We start from the raw sequence: 20,058 nt of genomic DNA on the forward strand, positions 1-20,058 counted from the left end.
TCCCTGCTATTCTCCTCATCTCACACACCTTTCTCTTTCAACATCAACTTTTAGGTATTCATATTCCCTGTCTCTCCTCGAGAAACACTCCAGCCCAGAACAATTATATCGCCTTTCATTCATCTCTGATCTCTTCAGAGTCCAAACTCAAACTCCTCCTTTGCTGGATTCTTGATTAGCAGTCTTTGACAGTTTAAAGGCATACTTCATATCTTCAAATCGCTCCATAAATTGCATGTCTTTGATGCCTTTTGCTGAGGTGAAACCCCATATGGCCTTCCATGTTTATGGATTATTTCTACTTGTATGACCTTTCTGGGAAGCCAACTGGAGTTTTAAACTTTATCCGAAAGGAAGTTTGCATTTTGGGTGTGGGTCTGTGGGAAGGGCCGTTATGGTTGTTTAGGAATAAAATACAGTGCAAGTTGTCCATGAGAATCTTTTTCTTTTCCCTTCTAATTTATATTTCCATTTCTTTGATGTTTTCTTTCGGAAAATTCCTTGCAGATCAGGAGATGCTAAAAACCATTGATAAAAATTCAATCTTGGTCATTCTATGCACGGATTCTTTTTATTTTCAGCCTCAGGTATGTTTACCGATTATTGCCCATAATTCTACTACAACATTTCGTGTATGAAACTTTAGCTTGATCACTGATTAAAAAGCCTTTTTTTATCATCTTTTTAGCAATCAAGTGAGTTGATTAGTGTCAATTCTTGCTTGCTTATCACTGTGGCTGTCGTACTAGTAATTAATACCACGGCCTGTTTAGCATTCTTGGTTAAATCTACGATGACCTCATGTTTGTTATTGCATGGATACCCTTTTTCCTTATTTTGTTTTTTATTGTTGTTTCTTTTGCTGGACGGTATTTGATGTCTTGGCCGTTTTACTGATAATTGCATCATGTTCTATTTGGTATTTTTTGTTTAGTTCGTGCGGCTCAGGATGTACATGTTTTAACTTTTCATTTCTTGCATCAAGCTGTCAACATATGTAACATGTATTGTGCCATTTCAAGTTGTTGTTTTGTGCTTATATTATCGATAACATCCAGCTACCGACAACTCTTTTTAGTTTTTTACCCCCTTATTTACTTTTATCTCAGGTACTCAAATTGATAGTAAAGCCATACATCCATTTCCTTTCCTTCGCTAGAGGCTTTCGTGGTTTTGATATTTTTTTCTGGTTGTTACTGGTCTCCCCACCTCGCCTACCACCTGTACATGAATTATTGTTCAAGTCTACTTTTCAAGTGATACACATATTATAGTCCAAGATTTATTCATCACCGTCTTCCTTATATTTCCTTAAACACATATTACAGTCCATGAATTAGTCATCACCTGTTTCCTTCAAATTCCCATTTAAATCAATCCTTCTTCAATAGAGTATTCAAATCTTCTCTTTTGTATTTTGAACCTCTTCTTTTTCTTGTTGGATGGCAGTATAATTAGATCTCTTATCTTTGTAATTGAATCTTATTCAGAACCCATCTTCTTTTGATAAGCCCTTGATATATGTTAGAACCATTAGATAGTCATGCTTGAATAATTTTGCAGATAATTTCGAGGTTGTAATTCCACGGGCATTGCAACTTATCCAAAATGTTATTCGGAGGTTAAGTTTTCCAAGAATAGCGCACTTGAAAATTGTTGAAAATGAATCTTAAAAAGTTAGCAGAATTTTTATGTAAAAATGAATGCATAAATTGAGCAAATTGTTGTTTATACACCCAACTCTTGCCTAAATGTAGTTATTAGTACCGTTTGGACATGTTAACACATTATAGCCTAACTAATCCAAATCCACATGCGAATTGTCAAGCACTGACATGACATAGATATAAGTATAGCTATGGATTCATCTAACTTTAAGAATGAATTTTTCTTGTTTACATTGTTTTGCAAACAAAGTTGCTTATAAGAGATTCAGTAGGTGCACTCATCGACAATAAGTTTAGTTTTTTTTTTTTTTTTTTAATTTTTTTCTGAATGTTGTAATTTAGGTCCTTGCAACTTTTTTTTATACAAAAGGTAGCACTGCCTTAAAATGTTTCTGATTGATTTCTCTATCTCAAATACAATGTTTTCTTTTGATTTTGGAATTTGAATAACTTTTAAGGTGAGTTGAATGCGCGATATGAACAGTAGAGCGCAGGAATCATGTTGGTTTCACATAATGTTAAAAAGGAGATAAAAGGGGGGATACTGTCATGTTCCATAAGCTATTTGCTAGTTATGTGCAGAGTAAAGTTTTTAGGCCATTCAATAAGGATGACTTGTAATTGGACAAATGTGTTCAATTTAGGATGGATCGATTAATTGATTGCTATTAAGCTAGCAGGAAGTGGAATAATTCCAAATAGCTTTGTTTGGTTGCAGAAGTATTTACAATATGTTAGAATGGATGCAATTAGGTTAATGCCATTTTTGGTTCGAGTCAAATCAGCCTAGTGCAGTATGCTGGAAAAAAGTTCTTGAGCCATACTTGGAAGGTAGTGAAAGTGTTGGATATAGCTAATGTGAAAGCATTTTATCCATGTTTATGAAGAATTAGATGGTTTTTTAATCTCTTTTCATTGGATTATGATAGAAATTAGCTCTTTGAGATAAAGTTCGGTTGTTCTTATAGATCAACATTACTTAGTGCTCGTCTCAATAAGTAAAATCAGTTAATTGCAGCTTTTTATAAGCTAAAAGTTGTTTTGCAGTGTTCTCAACTGATGGTGGCTTTGGTTTTTGATTTTATCTTATTCCAAGTTGAAATAGGTGGATTATAAGAAGTGGCCATTGAGGTGCTTTGTGATTGCATTTTGCTTTTCACTTGTCAGCTTTTTAATAATCGGCTTAAAAAAGCATAAATTGTTGAGAACAAGCCATGAATCATGTAGAACATGCTCTTATTAGGGAGTTGTAAAGAGGAAAAGTTGTAGTCAAGTGAAATTATTCAAAATGAGATTTGAAGGGGCAAAATTTGTAATTAACTAAAAATTCTATTTGAAACTCATATGTGTGATGTAAGCTGAGTGGAATTGATAAAGTTGGTGTACAATCATCTGCGATATAAGGCTATGATGCAAGGGCAACTGATTTTCTTAGTCCCAGTAAACTATGAAGGACCAAAACCTTTGAGAAGTTTGGCAATCAAGGACAATTTTTTTTTTTTTTTTTTTATGTTTATCCCACATTGATTGTGGAAGTGGGCAGGTGTTAGGTTATAAGTGTGAGGAAAGCCTCACCCTTGAGCTAGCTTTTGGGATGGGAGATTCCAATAGCACCCAACACTATTGTATAGTAAACATTCCGGGAAATGCTTCCTAGATTTTTTGTCTAAGTTGAACTCTTCAGATGCTTGCTTAATTGAAGTTAGGTACTTGCAGAATAGGAGACTGTTTCTGGGGAGATTTGGTTGTATACAAGTTTGACATGCTCATTTTCCAAAAGTTTGAGATTAGCCAAACCATTGACTTTTGAACGAATGTGGCATCTAAAACCCCAGTGGTAAAGAAGATTTTGAGTTGTTTAGCCTCCTATTCAAATACTATGGCATTTTTGTTAATCTTCAAATTCAAAATAAAACTATGTCCATTGTCGGAAACCTATTTATGTGCATTCATAGAATTTCCAGTAGTAAGTATTATAGCTTGTTTTGATACTGAAACTTGATCTGCCATGTCTTTGATATGTTAATACCATAATTTCGGGAAACACGTTCATATGTCAAGAATAATGGAGCATGTCTTGCATTAGCTAAATAACCAATTTCATTTAAAATCCATGGTTTGGCTAACCGTGTAATTGATATATGATATTGATATGGTTAAAGTGGATAAAGTGAAATGTTGAAAGGCCTGATAGTCAAAGAATAAAGTGAATGAGCTTGGAAAACTCAATCAACTCGTTTGTGGAAAAAGAAATTCCATTTGGACCTATGTTGACATAAGATAATTTAATGGTAGGCATCTCAGATCATCCTAAGGTCATGCATACAGGATTAGATTTATCTTTTTTAAGGCATAGAGAACTATATGACTATCCAAGGTTGTGTGTTGTCTCGATTCAACTTTTAAGCAAGTTAAAGGTGTGGCATTGTAAATTAGATAGTCTAAATCTTGTGGAACCATATAACTTTTGGAATTGATAGTATCAAAGAGGATTTGAATTGCAGAAGTTGTGTGGTCTTTAGAAGTTATATACTGGTAATTAGATGAGTTCTTTTTTAAGGAGAAAGGTCATTACCTGAAGGCATCCCATGAAAGAAAGAGACATATTCAATTGGGGACTTGTGTTTTCTTTTTCTTTTTTTTTGGGGGGGGGGGGGGGGGGGGGGGGGGTTTGATTATTGTTAAGAGAAATGCTTAAGCTTGCATTTGTTGTTGCTAATTCCAGATGGATGTAGTGATTGTGGAATTACTGAAGAGGCTTTCAGTTTCTTATTTCATTTTAAGACTTTCTTTGTCCTTGAATATTTTGATGGGTAACTCAATATCACTGGCTTGAAAATTCCTCTTTTTCACATAGTTAGGATATCATGGTTTGGTGGACACATTTTAATGAAGATTTATATCCTGATAGAATTCCTGCTTTTCTCCGCATAAAAGTTTTGCTTCTTGTAATTGGCCAGTTGATTCATGTGTATTCACCTTAGCGGCCTAGTGGCATGACATTGTTTTGCACATATGTCTGGGCATTGCAATAGTTTGTTATTTGTTGTAGATTATTTGAGCATATAAATGCTGTGTTATTCTTGTAGCTCTAAGATTGTTTCGGGGCAGACTGTTTCTGTATCTGGCATGGATCAATGAATTTGTAGTTTCTTTTCCCCAATGATATATTTGTTCTAACCTTACCTTTTTCCTGTTGCATGCTTATGTGAGAATGGATGATGCATTTTTCAAATTCAGATAATTGATAGATAAAGGTACAGTAAGCCGACAGTATGGTACCTGGGATGGAAAATGGCTTGCACTACATAGATGCCGATGTGAATCTATCCCTAGTCACGTGAGACTGGCTGCCTGTTTGTTGAATTTCATATTTTTTTTTACCATTTTGAAATTTGGGTTCTTAACAGATAGAACAGTAAACAGACTGCAGAGTAATAGAAACAGAAAATGCCAAAATGGATTGCACTGTATAGATGCCAAATATAACTTGTGAGTCTTACACATATGAGAATCGTAAAGAAGAGATCTCGTCTATTCATTGGACAAGAATGAAATGTCTGGCCTTTCTCTACATATTTGCGTTTTTTATTAAACGTCTGATATAGCATTTTAGAACTTGAGCTTTTACATAGATCATGTAGTAGCAAGAGCCTTGTATGTGTGGGTTCTCCTGTTGTACACCATCAATTAAACAGGCTGCAAATGAATCATCTTTATTCTACGTCTTCAAGTGAACTATGGGGTAACCGCTTCTGCTGTGGACTGGAAATTGGTGCAACGCTCCATAATATTCTCTTGTTAGTATTGCAAATCCTGCAATTTTTGGAAAGAAAGTTTGTTTAGTCTTGAGATTGCAGATATGACCATTTAGCATGGAAAGATCTTGTCTAAGTCTTGCATGGATGCTCAATATTAGTGTGTAGACTTTTCTCTTGAATATATTGCAAAAGCTCAGAGGTCCATGAAATGACTTTAGCACATACTATTAGTGAACCAAGCTTTGGATTTCATATTGTTTCACTAGTGTCTCCTACCTTTTCTGGGTTTCACTGCCTTCAGTTTTCTGTTTGACCTTCTCATTTCTCTGTCTCTTTTATTCTTAGGAAGGGGAAAAAATCTGCAGTTGTGTTTGAGATTCAACAAATATATAATCGTTTAATTATGTGGATTTAACTTTGTTCTGACTTCTATACACGTGAGGTTTACTCTAAACATCAAAGTAGTTTGTGTATTCTCAATGTTCCAGAAAAAGTATTTCTTTACCAATTGAATCTTGCAGAAGGAAATGACACGAAGGAAATATATAGCCATGTAATTGGCAGCAAGGCATGTCTTAAGACCGCCTTTTGCTTGCACATGAGAATATTTTATGGAAAATGAGAAAAAGAGATGACTTTAGATGTATTATTTTCCTCATGAGTCCTAAAAGGCAATGGAATTTGTGTGTTTCGCAGGGGTGAACATGTTGATCAAGGGTTTAGTGATATTGGTTCTGCATGATTAAACATGATATTGTTGACTGAAAGAAAAATTAAAAAAAGATGATACTCACTGTGAGATCAAGACTGATAAATTGCATTGATATAGTAGAGTAGTTCTATACATTTGGTGCATAGCAACCGTAGATGCATTGGGCTTAGGAATGATGCCAACTTTATGTTTGTGCTACTGGCACTTTAACAGTAACAATGTACTTTAATGTGAATTAATTGTTTTCGTTTGAATATTAGATCATTAGTTATAGCATAGAATCTTCTTATTTTGAAGACTACTATTGCTAAAAACTATGCATACTGGTAAGTGTAAGCTCATTGAAGTTCTTTCAGTTCATGAAGATAACCTGCTAATCTTTCACTGTTGTTTATGTTGCTGTTGATCAATTGCTGAATATGGCTGTAGTAGTAATTAAAGTTTCTAAAAGAGGCTTTCCATCATGATTGTTTTGAAGCCAACCAAAAACAATTTCAGAAATGGAGCCTCCTTTTAGCTAGTAGTCCATTTCTAGTACTTTGCCTTGAAAATGGATTAATCTTCTATATGCTGATAGTTTATACACTATTGGACTTGGATGCATGCCACGTGTGCAAAACTTGGATTTTAAATTCAAATTAAAGTTGGTTGTCATGCATCCAGGCCTGATAGTGTATACACTATCAGTGTATAAAAAATTAATCCCATGAAAACCTTAATTCTTCCTTAGATGCTTCAATCAACTTCTCTTCCAGGATTTTAACGTGATTCATGTGATGAAAATCTACATATAGAAATTGGTAAATAGATCTAGCAATTTTCCTTTCTTTTCCTAGTGTTAAATAGCCATTATGAATTTCCTACTGCTATCAGTCTGCTATTCTTTATGCATAAGAGAGATGTTTTGTAGTTCTAGGAACTGTAATGTGCGTTGAATAAATGAAGGTTTCTTATGTTGTGGTTTCAATGACTTATATTAATGCATGATGGGTTCTTGAGACTGTGGTTGGCCGTGATTTGTTTCGCAATGAGTTACCTGCTGATACAACAGAAAATAAGTACATTCTCCAAGATCGATTGAGGATGGATTCCTTATTGCAGTGATTTTTGTTCTTTAAATGCGTTTTCTTGAAATGGTGTCAACTTTGACCTTTAGGTTTTTAAAATCACTTTTAGCACAAGAGCTGTATTCAATATTGCACCTTATCCATTCCCAATTAATGAATAGCACCTGTTGGAATTAGAAATATGGTCAAGCAGTATTCCTATCCTCTTTTTCCATAGGTGTGGTCTGAGTATGTTTGGTTGCATATTGCAGTATATCGAGACAATAATGGGTTGTGGACCTTTGTGTATGCCTTGCCCTTTAACGAAATTATTCTTTAGGTTTGTTGCATGTATGCCAATCTTTTTGTTCATGAGATTTGACCAGCCTGCAAATGAGTTGGTACAGGTTTGCAGTAGATTGTTTTGCAGGGATCTGAAGATGTGTAATAGTAGTTTCTTGTGTGCTGAAACGTTAGCCATGCTATACTGCAGAATTTATTCGAAAATCTTAACATTTAACTTACTCTCTAATATTACCTTTTTGCGTGTACTATTGTCACTTTTTCATTGACTGTTTGGTCCATCAAATTCTTTGACTTGCTTCATCCTGTACTTTCTACTTTTCATGGCATTTCTTGTCGCCAGGGTGCATCTTACTCAAGTGGATACCTATACAAGTACATTTTTTATGATCCCAGTTATTGTGTAGAGATGCTTGTGTACATTTTTCAATTGAGTAGAGATGCCCTATAGAAAGATATCTGAAGAAAGTCTGAGACAAGCAATTAGCAGTATTTCTTTATTTCTCACCATCTTACATAGACAGCTATAGCATTAATTACCTCGGATATGTCAAGATCCTTTCAATGAAATTGAAGACTTTTTCTGAGTATTATGTGGTTTTTGCACCACTCCTTACGAATTGAACATTGTGTTGTATGCATGGTGGATCTTCATCAACAAGCAATCAGCTCAGCATTTTCTTCATACTAATGGAGTTGCAATCTGCTGCAATATTTTTTAAAATTGAGTTTAATGTTGGATTGACAACATAATTGGTAATTTTAAAAGAGAATTTAAGTCCAATAAACAGTTACCCCAGTTTTGATGCCCCTGTTGTCGTCTCATAGTTTTGTTGTGGCTGGCTAAGCTGGAGATGTACAGGACCATCAGGGTCTTCTCGAATGCTTAAATTGTTTGTCAGAAGTGCAGTTTTGTTAGTTCCATTCGCCTCCTTGGTTCCATAAACCTGGCATGAAAAGCATTTTTATTAAGGGTCATTTTGAAACAAATTCTGTGATAATGCTCTTAGAAATTCGGTTAAAGTTTCTTTAAGGGATACCTTCTTGTACAATTCTTGATTTTCTTCACGAATTAGGTTTACCTTCTTATACAGTTCAACATTTTCTTGATGGATGAGGCTACCCTGCAAAAAAGTGAATGAGGTTTAGCTTTGACAATATTTTTTAGACAGGAATAGGAATTTAGTTTTCACAGTTCTGATTTTACCTTCCGGTTTAGTTCTTGTATCTCGTCAATAAGCATTTGGTCCTACATTAACAAAGAGGAAATCATAGCTATCATTGTCAGCTACATAGTTCAATGTTACTTCAACTAAAGGATGTACTTGGATGAGTCATAGGAAATAGGAGGTGCAAACCTTTCTCATACGGACACCTCGAAGGCTCATTTCAAGTTGGTTCTCCAAGTTCTGTAGATCTTTGACACTCAAACCAGAAAGCTCTTCGCCCCTCATTTGCCTGCAACTAGCAAATGCTTTTGTAAGATAAATCTCACTCTTAAATAATGTTAAGGTACTGGAACCAATCAATGAGCATGTAAATACTGGTGTTAGGAATTTCTGTCTGAAGTTGTATTCTTTTGTTTTTTGTGGTCTCGTGGTTCTTCATTTGACCTCCTGGTTATGCTCCTGGCTTGTGGTTTAGTGGTTTCGACTTGCAATTATTGGTAAATTCATGAGCACACACCTGAATTCTTATGGAATGACATGATGTGTATGTCCACTTGGCTGAAATTTGGATGCACCTTGAGTATTACGTGAAAGTAACACATATATTGTTTACTATGAACACCATGTACTTTAGAGGAAGAATAAGTGGTTCAGTGGTTGACAGTTCTGCTATACTGCTACAACATTTACTCAACAGATATTCTACAAGAATGTTAAATGGTATGTAAAAGATATTCGTTAGCCCAATTAATTGGCTATTTTCTTCACGTTTTGTCTGCATCACAATGAGGTGCTGTAGGAAGAATAGAAATTCCTTTTGAAGAAAAGCTATTTTCTGCTAAAGACCCAGAGACCTGAATGGTAACAGCTTATCCACTCTGGTTGTATGCTTATTGATGATTCTCATCTTTGACATTTCGTGAGCTAGATAACTAGATCAAATCATAGTATTTTAAACTTCTAGAATGTCTTCATGTTGAGTATATTGTGGACTTGAACGTTGACTCTCAACACTTGCCAGGGATGAGTTAGAACACACACACACACACACAGATATTCAGACAGCAAGTAGCGTGTATGCAAAATGATGTCAAAGAAATTCAATACTTGTTTTGCTCTTGTTGACACCTAGATTCTTCCTGGTGAATTACAATTTAGGAGTCAGTAACCTTTTTCTGTTTTTACTTTTAAATGAATATTTCAGCAAAGGGATGCAAATGGCAGTTGGCAAGGATAAAAGTGAAAATTTCAGAAAGAAAAAGACATGAATCATTTGTGGGGATTTTACTTGAGCAAAAAGATAGATTTTATTTTTGCAATTTCAATATATTAAGCAAAGGATGATGTCCCACAAATTTGTAGTAATTTTCAAGTTTAAATTCATGTCTAAGGACAAAAGATATACCGATGATTCTCTTGCAAGTTCTGCAGTTGTTGCCTGAGCATTGCCGCTTCCCTCTGCCAAAACTGTAAAATGCCACAGCAGGATTAGTGTTGTATTTCTTTCTTTTACATCATAGGTATTTCAAGCTATCAGTTACACAATACACAAATACGAGCTAGTAACCTTTTGCTGTAATTTTGTTATTTGTTTTTGTGATCAATTTAAATTTGAATTTAGCACACAAGTACCAGTACAATAACCCAGAAAATGACATGCGTTCAGAGAGAGCTTTCAAACAATCCAAACTAGAATTCCTTTTTTCTCACAGCAATTTATGGCTTATATGCTGTTGAAAACTAATAAATGGTAAATATACTGTTGTGGAAGAACTATCAAGATGCAGCATACACATAATTCTTCTTAAGCTGGCATCTAGTTCGTTAAGATGAAGAGAATGTAGTAATTGTGTTGGAATTGGTTTTTTTATCTTTATCATTTACTGGACCATGTTAACTTCACTAGACACATCTTGCAGTCAGTCATTTATAGCATGGATATGATTGCTTTTGCATGGTCAGATGTCTAAAAGAAAGCGTAGGATGTTGTTTTAGGGTCTTGAAGGTAGAATCCTATGTCTGGTTCAGATATTACATATGTTATGCTTGAAAGAATGGCTTCCATTATCTTTAACCATGTTCCTTTGGGATGAGGTGAAATGCAGTTTATCAGACTCTGGGCTTTTTGGCAGATGTGCAAAAGAAAGGGTCTCCATCTAACTTTCCTTTTACTTCTTCATTTGCAGAAAAGGTCTCCACGACTCACAAAATGGAAATTTTAGGTTAATGAAAATGAGTAGATATAATAGCAGTAGCAGTCTACAAATTCACATTTTTTTTTACTTTCTCCTATATAGGGAGAGCGCTTTCTCCTATATAGAGAGAGAGCTTTAAAGAGTAATTTCAGCTGAAATGTGGGGCCTTTTATCTCTTTATTCTTGGATTAAAAGGGTAAGAGTGCAACCAAATATAATTTTATTTAATTTTGCTAGTCTAAAATGTATATCGAGGGTTTTTGGAGTTTATGTATCTTCGTGTAGGTTGCTGAGAACAATTGCTAGCCTATTGTTTGTAATCATTTGAATTTGGAGGGGTTTTAACAATATTTTGTTGCATCACAAGATCTTGCATAATGACGACTTTGGAAATTGTGTGGAAAATTTGTTTTGTGCTCTAGCTTTATTCTTCTTCCCTACAATTTCTTCCTATTCCACTTTGTGATATCATGGGTATTGACTACTACAAATATCAAAGTGCGATTTAATGAACTTCAAGATGTTGAGATATAGGTGATGTATTTACCAAACTTTGGTATGATTGATATTTTCTGAGATTCAATGATTTTGCTAGGGTTTTAACAGGTATTCAGCTGTCAAGGTTTGATTGTTCGGCCCGTCTTGCCTTATCATGGCATCTATTGGTAAACTTGCTCCAGAATTTGCTGATAGTTAAGGATTCTTCAATGTAGGTGTTTCAAAATGCCATTGCAGATCCCTGTGTGCATCCTTTCTAATATAGATGCTCTTCATTTTGGCTTGTAAGTGTTCCTGAAAACTCTACTACTTTATGCCTAAAAATTATACTCTTTTCATTTCAGCAGAATGGTAAAGAAGAATAAGGTAAATGGAACTTGCTCGTGAGAATGCAATTTTCGGTTTGGTCTAGTAGGGTGATGGTCATATAGAAGAAACATAGATTTTTTGGTATTGAGATAATATAATTGAGTAATCCAAATATTTCAAGTAATTAAAATTAGCTTGTGTTCCATATCAACGATGAGATAATTAATTCTGATGTTTATAAGGACCAAACAGTTGAAAACTGAACAGATGGTCCATTTATTTGTGGCTTTAGAAAAGTCTTTAAGATCTTCAGTTTAGGCTTCCCTTCCCAAAATGTTGTCTGACGCTTTACAGCACCACTGTGAGGTGCCTCATGGCGCTTCTGTCAATTCATGTTTATTAAGTTATGCCACATTTATTCCTATTGACATTTGTCAATCAAGGTCTTTGGCTGAAATTGTACGTCTTCTTTGCATTGACACAAATTAAGTGAGAAAGAAATACTATTGAAATTGCTAGGAATTTTCCAAAATTGCAAATATTTCATCTTTCTTCCAGATGAAATACTGGTCGATCATGGGCAGTACTTCTGAACATATTCAAGTGTCTTGACAAGTTTAGATTTGTTCTAGTGAGCTTCCTTAGGAGTGATGCCTTTATGTGGTGAATGATGGAGTTTCTAATTTCTAACCATGGTTCAAAGTTGACAGTTGTTTACAGGTTACAAGAAAAATATAAAATTAGAAGTTTGTCTATAAATGATATCTAGATGCTGTAGGATGAATAGCATGCGTTGTCCTTGTCTGCACCCAATCGGGCATATTCCAGTTGAAGATATTCCGCTTCCCCTCTCCGACCCCCTTCCCTCCAAATAATTTGATGAAGGGAAAGGATTTATTCTTTCTTTGTCCTATTTCATGGTTGGTTAGTAAGAAATGAGGTTGGGAGTTTGAATGATTCATCAGCACTTTCTTGCCTGAGAAAGCAACAAACATACCAGACAACTAGCCCTTTTCTTCTCTGCATACGTAGAGAACAAATTAGTATGGAAGCATTGCTAAATTTTGAGCTAGATTTGGTGGCATGTTTTAGATAGTGCTTTGGGTTTTAAGGCATATTCTGTGTCCTCAAGCATCTGATGGATAACATTCCACAAGTTCATATCCTCCTCTTAGTTGCGGTATTGGTATCACTCTTTCTGACACAACCTCTATAATTCAAGGTCATATGAGGGCTTATAGACCAAGATTTAGGGTAGAATTTCTGTTAAGGAATGACCATTTGGATTTTGCCTTTTGGTGACATGACACTTCTCTAGTATAACCAAAGAATACGACATGGTTTCCAGTATTATCTGTGAAGTTTAACATTGGAATAATTGTTGGCTATGATGTTCTGCAGTCCTTGTTAGTCCTCTTGTACAAAAAGAATGGGATTCAAGTAACTTGTGCAATGTGGTTGAAGGTTTAGCAGTCCTCGGTTAGCTTGATCATTGTTGAATCAAGATTGACATACTGAATTGGGATACTCTTTATCATCAACTAGAAAAGGGAATGAGATGATGTAAATTTTTTCATTAGTTAAAGAAAATGGAGTGTTCCTCTTCTTTTTGCAATCAAAGCGTAGCTTAAAGTATCAAGACAGGTGAAGCTGGAAGAGTTTGATTTTTGTTCTTTTTGAATTATGTGGATAGAATTATTTGATGGAATACCCAACATTGTGAACCTTGCAAAGGAAGCTGATGATAAGAGGGTCATGGATGAATTTGGAAGAGAATTTCTAGGTTCTACTCAAGATCTTTGAGTACTTTATAGGTGGAAATCCAAAAACAATCATCCTCCTTAGTGGGCTCTAGGATAAATCTTACCAGAATCTCAGTATCAGCCATTCCAGAGCTCCTTGTGCACATGGAGTATATCGATACCTGTTACTTCTTCATTATTGATACCTGATCTGTCAAAACGAACTATCTCTTAATGGAAGTTACAACTCCGCTGCAGCTACATTTTAAATTATCATACAATAACTTTCTGACTAGCCTTTTGATTTCTGCAATAGTAAATCATAGTTTAAGAGATTGGAATGGATCAGAAGACATTAGAATAACTAGAACAGCTGGAAGAAGTTTTTCTCTAACTTATCATTTTCCTGAGTGATTGTTTTGTACTTCACAAAGAGACTAGAACATCTAAAATCTGTGACTGATATTTAATCCATCTGCATTTAACACCTTTTGAAGATGGTGCTTATTCTTTGAACTCTGATTCACCTTTCAGGAGTTAGTCTGCACCAAGAGTTGATTCTAACTTGGTTACCTGGAGCTCTGCTACTATTTCATGGAACTTAAGGCAAAACTTTGCAGTTGGAAGATAAAGTCCTCAATGTACAGGAGACATTCTGACCATGCTTCTTCTTGAAAAGCTTGAACTCCCAACATCAAAATAGTGTTATTCGGTCTTTAAGGAGATTTTGCAAGCTCTACAGTTCAGATGTTACAGTAGAATGACATTTAGGATAAAGAGCTTGTTACTTTTGAATGTTTGACCTGCTTTGGCTACAAAGGCTTTTTCCCTGTTTTTAGAATACATGAAGGCTTCCTTTTGGTTGGTAATAGATTGTGCCTGGTATAATCAATAATCAACCTACTTACCTATAGTTGAACGTACGGTTACATATCTCCTTGTTTCATTGAGTAGTTTAATGACAGAAGAAGATCAAAAGGTGAACTTTCCAATAAAGTGACCTGTTACTCTATGGTAGCATGACCTTTTGAAGTGTCTGGTTGAGGAGGATTTTGTAATATGAATATTTCTCCTGTTGAACCCTCATTTTCAATCTTTACTTTTGGTTGCATTTGTCCATATAGTTTGGAGAAGTATATTTTATTTACTTTTTCTTTAGCTGAATTGCATCAGAGTGAATGAGTGGATAAGTTACATTCCGTATTGATTTTTCTCAGTGGAGGACTTTAAAGGCTTATACCCATGCCATTACTACCGGGAGTAACCTAGATTCCAAAGTTTGTTATTTACCAATGCTGGACGGCTCTTGATTTTCACCAAGTAGTGAATTTACCCCCAAGTTGTTTGTAGAGTTTGGATTACAAGTCACACTTGCTGAAGTCGAAATTCATGCTGGAATCAGGTTATCAGCATAATAATGGATCTAAGAATGAGTTTAAGATTGAGAAAGGAATTAAAGGTCTGTAGGATTAGTCATTGGGAATTTCTGTGCTTTCTTTGATCCAATTTTGGAAGCCCAAACAAGTCTAATTAACATCACATTTATAATGTGATATTCTTGGTTTGGCTTCCACAGAAAGGGTCTAGCAATTAGTTTAACTGTTTCTGATATGGTGGATATTGTGATTGTTGGACTATCATGCCAACAAAGTTTTTTCTGGTTCCTTTCTACATTAGGCATTCTTTTGAAACAGTGTTAGATCCATGTTACCAGCCAAGAACCAAAAACTTTCACGTCTAAAATATTGTCAACCAAGTATTATTAAATATGGTCTCTCCTTTCCTTACAGCAGGATGAGTCAATTAGCACTTGTTCTGCTGCTCTCTCTCTCCTTTTTTCCTCTCTTCTTTTGAGAGTGAATCCTTGTAGCTTGAAGAGGCACTGAGGAACCACAGCCCAGGATAAAAGAAGCAACTACTGATTTGGGAAGTTTTTATCCCCAAAATATAGAATAGTCCTTAAATCATTGTTTTCTCATTTTACACCCTTCTGGTACTACCCAACAGTGAGAACTGAGTTTCTCCTGTTCTGCTACCAAAACTTGAATGCCTAATGTCCTCATGGTAGTGCTTCACATGGTGTTTAATGATGCATCTTTACTTCTTATCTCCTTTTGCAACCATATTTCATTTCCATCTTTGACTTCTTGTCTACCTTGTTTGTTCTTTGAAATTGCTCCGCCTTTCAAGACTTAAAAATGATTTTAAAAAGGGGTAAATGGAAGCATCCTCAAAGTACCAGTATGACATACCCCTCATCTTTTTGAGTGCACCATTTAGTTGCAAGTCTTTATTGGTTCTTTTGAATCATCATTCATCTGAGATGTTTTCAGACATAATTAAAATATGCATATCTGACATTGAGTATGTCAGATCTTGCGGCTAGATATTGTAACAACAAAGGCCATGCTTTGTCACATTGGGCCTTATGCTCTTGCTTACCCTCATATCTCTGCCCTGTCAGAGGGGCTTCCTCAATCCAAGTTATTGAGATGGTCAACAACTAACCCAAAAGTAGATGGCCTATGGCAGATTCCAAACTGAAATTTATTGCCCTGAAATCCAACTCTTACGAAGGCAGAGTTGATTGTTTAATTTTCTCATCCTACTCCAAACAGATCATCTTGCTTTTCCCTTCTTTAGAAAGCCCAGGGGATGTTAAGTGACGTAGAATAATTACCCTAGACACTGCAGGTGCAGAGAACAACATTTTGGAGACTCTAAAGCATAAAGCAGACAGTTTCTGTGCATATAACCAATGAGCTGTGCCTTAATGGGTCTATGTCTATCAATACTGCAAACTAACTCGTAACTTATGGTACTATTTGTTGTCTAGATTTTGTATGTTTTTCAGTCATTCCATTTCTTCTCCTTCGATTGATAAAAACAAAATCCAACTGTTATGAAGCTAGAATCTGAGCCTTCTTTGAATATCTGTAACTAGGAAGCCATTGAACTTAGTTATGATGTAGTACATCATGGAGTTCTGCATTTGTGAAACCTATTATGAGATGATGTGTTAATGTTCAACTTTTCTCCATTTTGGCCGGTCCAGTATATTACATCATTTTAACAATTTTCATGTTATTTATCTGTGTGTAGGATTATACTGAAAGCGCTTAATGTCATGCCTAGGAGCTTTTTCTCTTCCATTATTTCAAATTTGTCCTTTTTCCTTTGTTTAATATGTCACCATTTGCTTGAAAAATGTTAAATCAAACATTTATGCTTTTCAACTTACTAGAAAGTTAAGTCCTGGATTGTACCTTGACTTCAGAACTCGGATTGGCCAATTGGTGATGCTCCTCTTTCACTTTGTTATATCGTTCAATCACTGACTTCATGCTGTAAATGAACCATATTAGAAATGTTTTATTGTTGAAAAAGTGAAGGGCGAACAGTGTAGAATGAATATAGATGCCTAAACCAAGAGGCTACTGTAGAGGATATTGCAGGGTAAGGAGATTAGCAGGAACAACAGTAATAGAATTGAGTAATGGAAGCAGGAATTAGTGCATGCTCTTCGTTTATAAGATGCACAATGAATTTAAACCAAGCAAATTTTAGCAGTAGTAGCTTAAAGCTCTCATGACTCGTGAGTAGCAGGGCACAAAGAAGGAAGGATGCACGACAGCCATTTGGAAATCCAATCATCAGTTTCATTTTCTAGCCAGAACTCAACAAAAGTTTCCCAGTAGAACTCGGGAGTTATAAGCTGCTGCTTATTTGATGTTTCTAGGCCTTAATCTTTTCCTCTATTTGGTCATCCAAGTGGTTCCTTTTTATTTATTGCATCTTCCCGCAGGGGGGTGGGGGTTGCCAAGGGAGAGAACCTATCAACTCTGGAATGACGCTAACATAATTCAGGCATCCCAGGTAATCCAGTCTTATGGTTCGTCATTATCTGCATATGGCCTTTTTTTCCTCTCCTTGCTTTATGTGTAATCTAACAGAGCAATTATCTTGTGATCAAGGAATACCACCGACATATCACATGTTGATTAGCTATGTTAAAATTTTCAAAAAAGAATTAGATTCTACAGTTCCACTCAAATTCCAGTACGGTGAAATAATGAGATGGTTGTACTGAATTTGTAGCTGATAACTTTAGAGGCTCACTGTATCATGCAGCAGAGATCTGAAGTGAAGCAATGACCTACTGCATTGCAGTGCTCCAGTGTCAATGCATGATTTGCCTATTATCTTAGTTTGATGATGCAGTTTATTTTTCATATGTTTTGTGCAGGGCATCAGCCATATTCCAAGTTCTAAATTCTTAAACAGTACAGTGAAAGAAAATAGTATTGCGAACCTCTACAAGTGAATGAGAAATTTATACCCCCTTCTGAAGCTTTTTCTTCTTGTTTTAAATTTGCATTCTTTACTTATCTTTACTAGCTTGTCTATCTAACATTTAATGGCATTAGAAAGTCATAGATGGTATATGTGAAGGTTCAAAGCAGGTTATAGTATTAGCAAATCCAAACATCAAAAAGTATGGTTTTACTAATACCGTATTTTCATTTGCAATTCATATCAGAGATGATGACATGAAGACACTGAAAATACAGTAAAGCACAACTGGGATGGGTAGGTTATTTAATGCATCTCTTGGCTACTCTTAACAATATTTGACAATCAAAATCAAATAAAGCGCTAGAGTAATTGCTTCATATGTAGTAGCAGATAATATGAATAATTGAAATATGCCCCTTAAAAGTTAGGGTACTTTCACTTTGCCCCATCAATTCCAAGCAATTGGCACTTTGTCCATAGTTGAAGATTCAAATTGCTTTTGAATGGACAAAAGATAAACTAACGGCCAGAAAAGTTTATGTTTTTATTTTTTTTTTTCCCAAAAGGATGTGGGTAATTGAGAAGTGAAGAAAGTAAAGGGGGAATTGAACCGATGATCTCTAATTCATGAATTCTCAATTTTAGATGCTACACCAAATCCTCTCAATAGACAAGTTAGAATGGTAAAATTTGCATTCAAGTTGTTCTACCTTTTTAGGTTATTTCGGTATGTTACTTTTTCGTTTGATTACAATGAAACTTTGAAAAGTAAAAATTAGTTATTTTTGGAAGAAATTTTCCATTGGAAATTTTTAATTTTGTTTTTGCTAATAAATAAATGTGAAAAAAAATCATGAATGAAAATTCAATGTTTCCAAAAATGTGTTTTTGTTCTTCCTTTTATAAAAATAACTTCTAATGAAATTTGGCATCCTTTTCCCCTACTAAGATGGCATATGCATATCAGGTTCTTTCTAACATAGGGTCAAATAAGATCAGGAACACTAGGTTTTTGAAGGTTTATTTGGTCATTTCAGATGGTTATGTGTAGTGAATTTACTAGGGAACATATTTGGCTCATGGTCTAGGGCTAAAATGGCCATCTTCTGGGTTAAGAGAGGGCAAAGTGAAAGTTCCCTACTTTTAGGGAGGGTTAATGTAATTAGCCATAGATAGTATAACTTCTAGGGATAATTATAGAAACCTTCCCCAAGGTTTTTAACAAAAACACTCACTTCCTTTGAGGTTTGAAAAATAGTACTAACCTCCTCTAAATTTAAGATTTTAATAGCAACTTCAACCCATGTTAGAGAAAGTGCCATTAAAAGAGTCTTTTGAGAAGTAAGATAATAATTTCGTTCCATTTGTACCTTTTTTGCTTCTTGTGAGGTTGTATTAGTAAAAAAAAATGAAAAACATTAAGAAATGGAAACAATTAGTAAAACTTAGAGAATATATGTGCAAAGAGGACAATGGTAGCAGTAAAATCTACAAGAAGCAACAAACATTTGTTTAGAAATTTGAGATTCTAAAGCATGTAAAAAGATTATTGATCAAGTAAGAAAATTCACCTTTGGACAGTACAAGAGAACTTCTTATTGTCATGCTTTATGGTATATTGATTTCACACTATTTACCATATTTTGTACACAGTTATGCCTTTTCATGATGGACACAACAATTTCATCATACTATAACTAACACAACAAGGACTGCTTACCTATTATTTTCTCATTGCCACAGGTTTTTAATAGAAAAATACTCAGATTTTGCCTTGATTTCTATTGTCTTTCTCCTTTTGTTTCATGAATGCATAAGATGAAATAAGTTCAAACAAAACCACCGAAACATATTCTTTTATGAAGCCTCGTCTGGAGATTTATTTCTCCTATATTTTTCGTGCTTCTGCTTCTCTTCTATGTAGATTATATATGATTTGTATTGTTCTTTCAAATGTTTTCAATCACAAATTGGCGCCATTTTGTAAGTGCACGTACAGTGCTTAATAAAGCAAAAAATAATTGTTAATGTTGTTTAATTAGCTATCTTAGACTTGTTTATTGCTTTAATTTTTTTTGCCCCAAATTTGTTTACTAACAACCTTAAACTCTTAGGGTATAGAAGTAAATTCATCTTATCTTATGTCAATTATAGGTCCCAAATTCATGTTAGGGGAGGTTAGTGTTATTTTTCAAACCTTAGGGAAGGTGAATGCAATTGTCAAAAATCTCAGGATAGGTTTCTGCAATTACCCCTAACTTCTACGCTGCGCTAACCATTTGTTATTGGAAAACATGCAAGAACAATTCAAAATAGCACTTGTCTTTTGACAATTTGGAAACTGTAACTACAAATTTGTT

At 34.9% G+C, this 20,058-nt stretch overlaps 1 protein-coding gene and 1 long non-coding RNA gene across 9 annotated transcripts in view; one reads left to right on the forward strand and one right to left on the reverse strand.

Annotated features, from left to right (window-relative positions):
- LOC113749634 lies at nucleotides 1-17,773 on the forward strand. Of its 7 annotated transcripts, none has more exons than XR_003464551.1 (5): nucleotides 1-259; nucleotides 508-587; nucleotides 11,449-11,635; nucleotides 13,937-17,278; nucleotides 17,649-17,773. It is a non-coding gene; the product is annotated as an uncharacterized LOC113749634 (long non-coding RNA). The 7 variants fall into 7 exon arrangements; XR_003464555.1 differs by having other exon boundaries at nucleotides 17,208-17,278; XR_003464556.1 differs by having other exon boundaries at nucleotides 11,449-11,459; nucleotides 11,567-11,635; nucleotides 13,937-17,773.
- The window catches only part of LOC113749633 (MADS-box transcription factor 23-like), a 21,775-nt gene continuing 9,766 nt past the window's right edge, over nucleotides 8,050-20,058 (reverse strand). The window contains exons 2-7 of one of the 2 annotated variants that reach the window (XM_027293446.1): nucleotides 16,669-16,747; nucleotides 10,064-10,125; nucleotides 8,848-8,947; nucleotides 8,697-8,738; nucleotides 8,530-8,613; nucleotides 8,050-8,436 (exon numbers count right to left, since the gene is read on the reverse strand). In XM_027293446.1, coding sequence (XP_027149247.1) covers nucleotides 8,281-8,436; nucleotides 8,530-8,613; nucleotides 8,697-8,738; nucleotides 8,848-8,947; nucleotides 10,064-10,125; nucleotides 16,669-16,747 — 523 coding nt within the window. In that variant the 3' untranslated portion in view covers nucleotides 8,050-8,280. Of the gene's footprint in view, nucleotides 8,614-8,696; nucleotides 8,739-8,847; nucleotides 8,948-10,063; nucleotides 10,126-16,668; nucleotides 16,748-20,058 lie in introns of both variants that reach the window. The other variant, XM_027293447.1, reaches the window with a different exon arrangement.

Source organism: Coffea eugenioides, chromosome 10, assembly GCF_003713205.1.
Source record: "Coffea eugenioides isolate CCC68of chromosome 10, Ceug_1.0, whole genome shotgun sequence".
NCBI classification, from domain to species: Eukaryota; Viridiplantae; Streptophyta; class Magnoliopsida; order Gentianales; family Rubiaceae; genus Coffea; species Coffea eugenioides.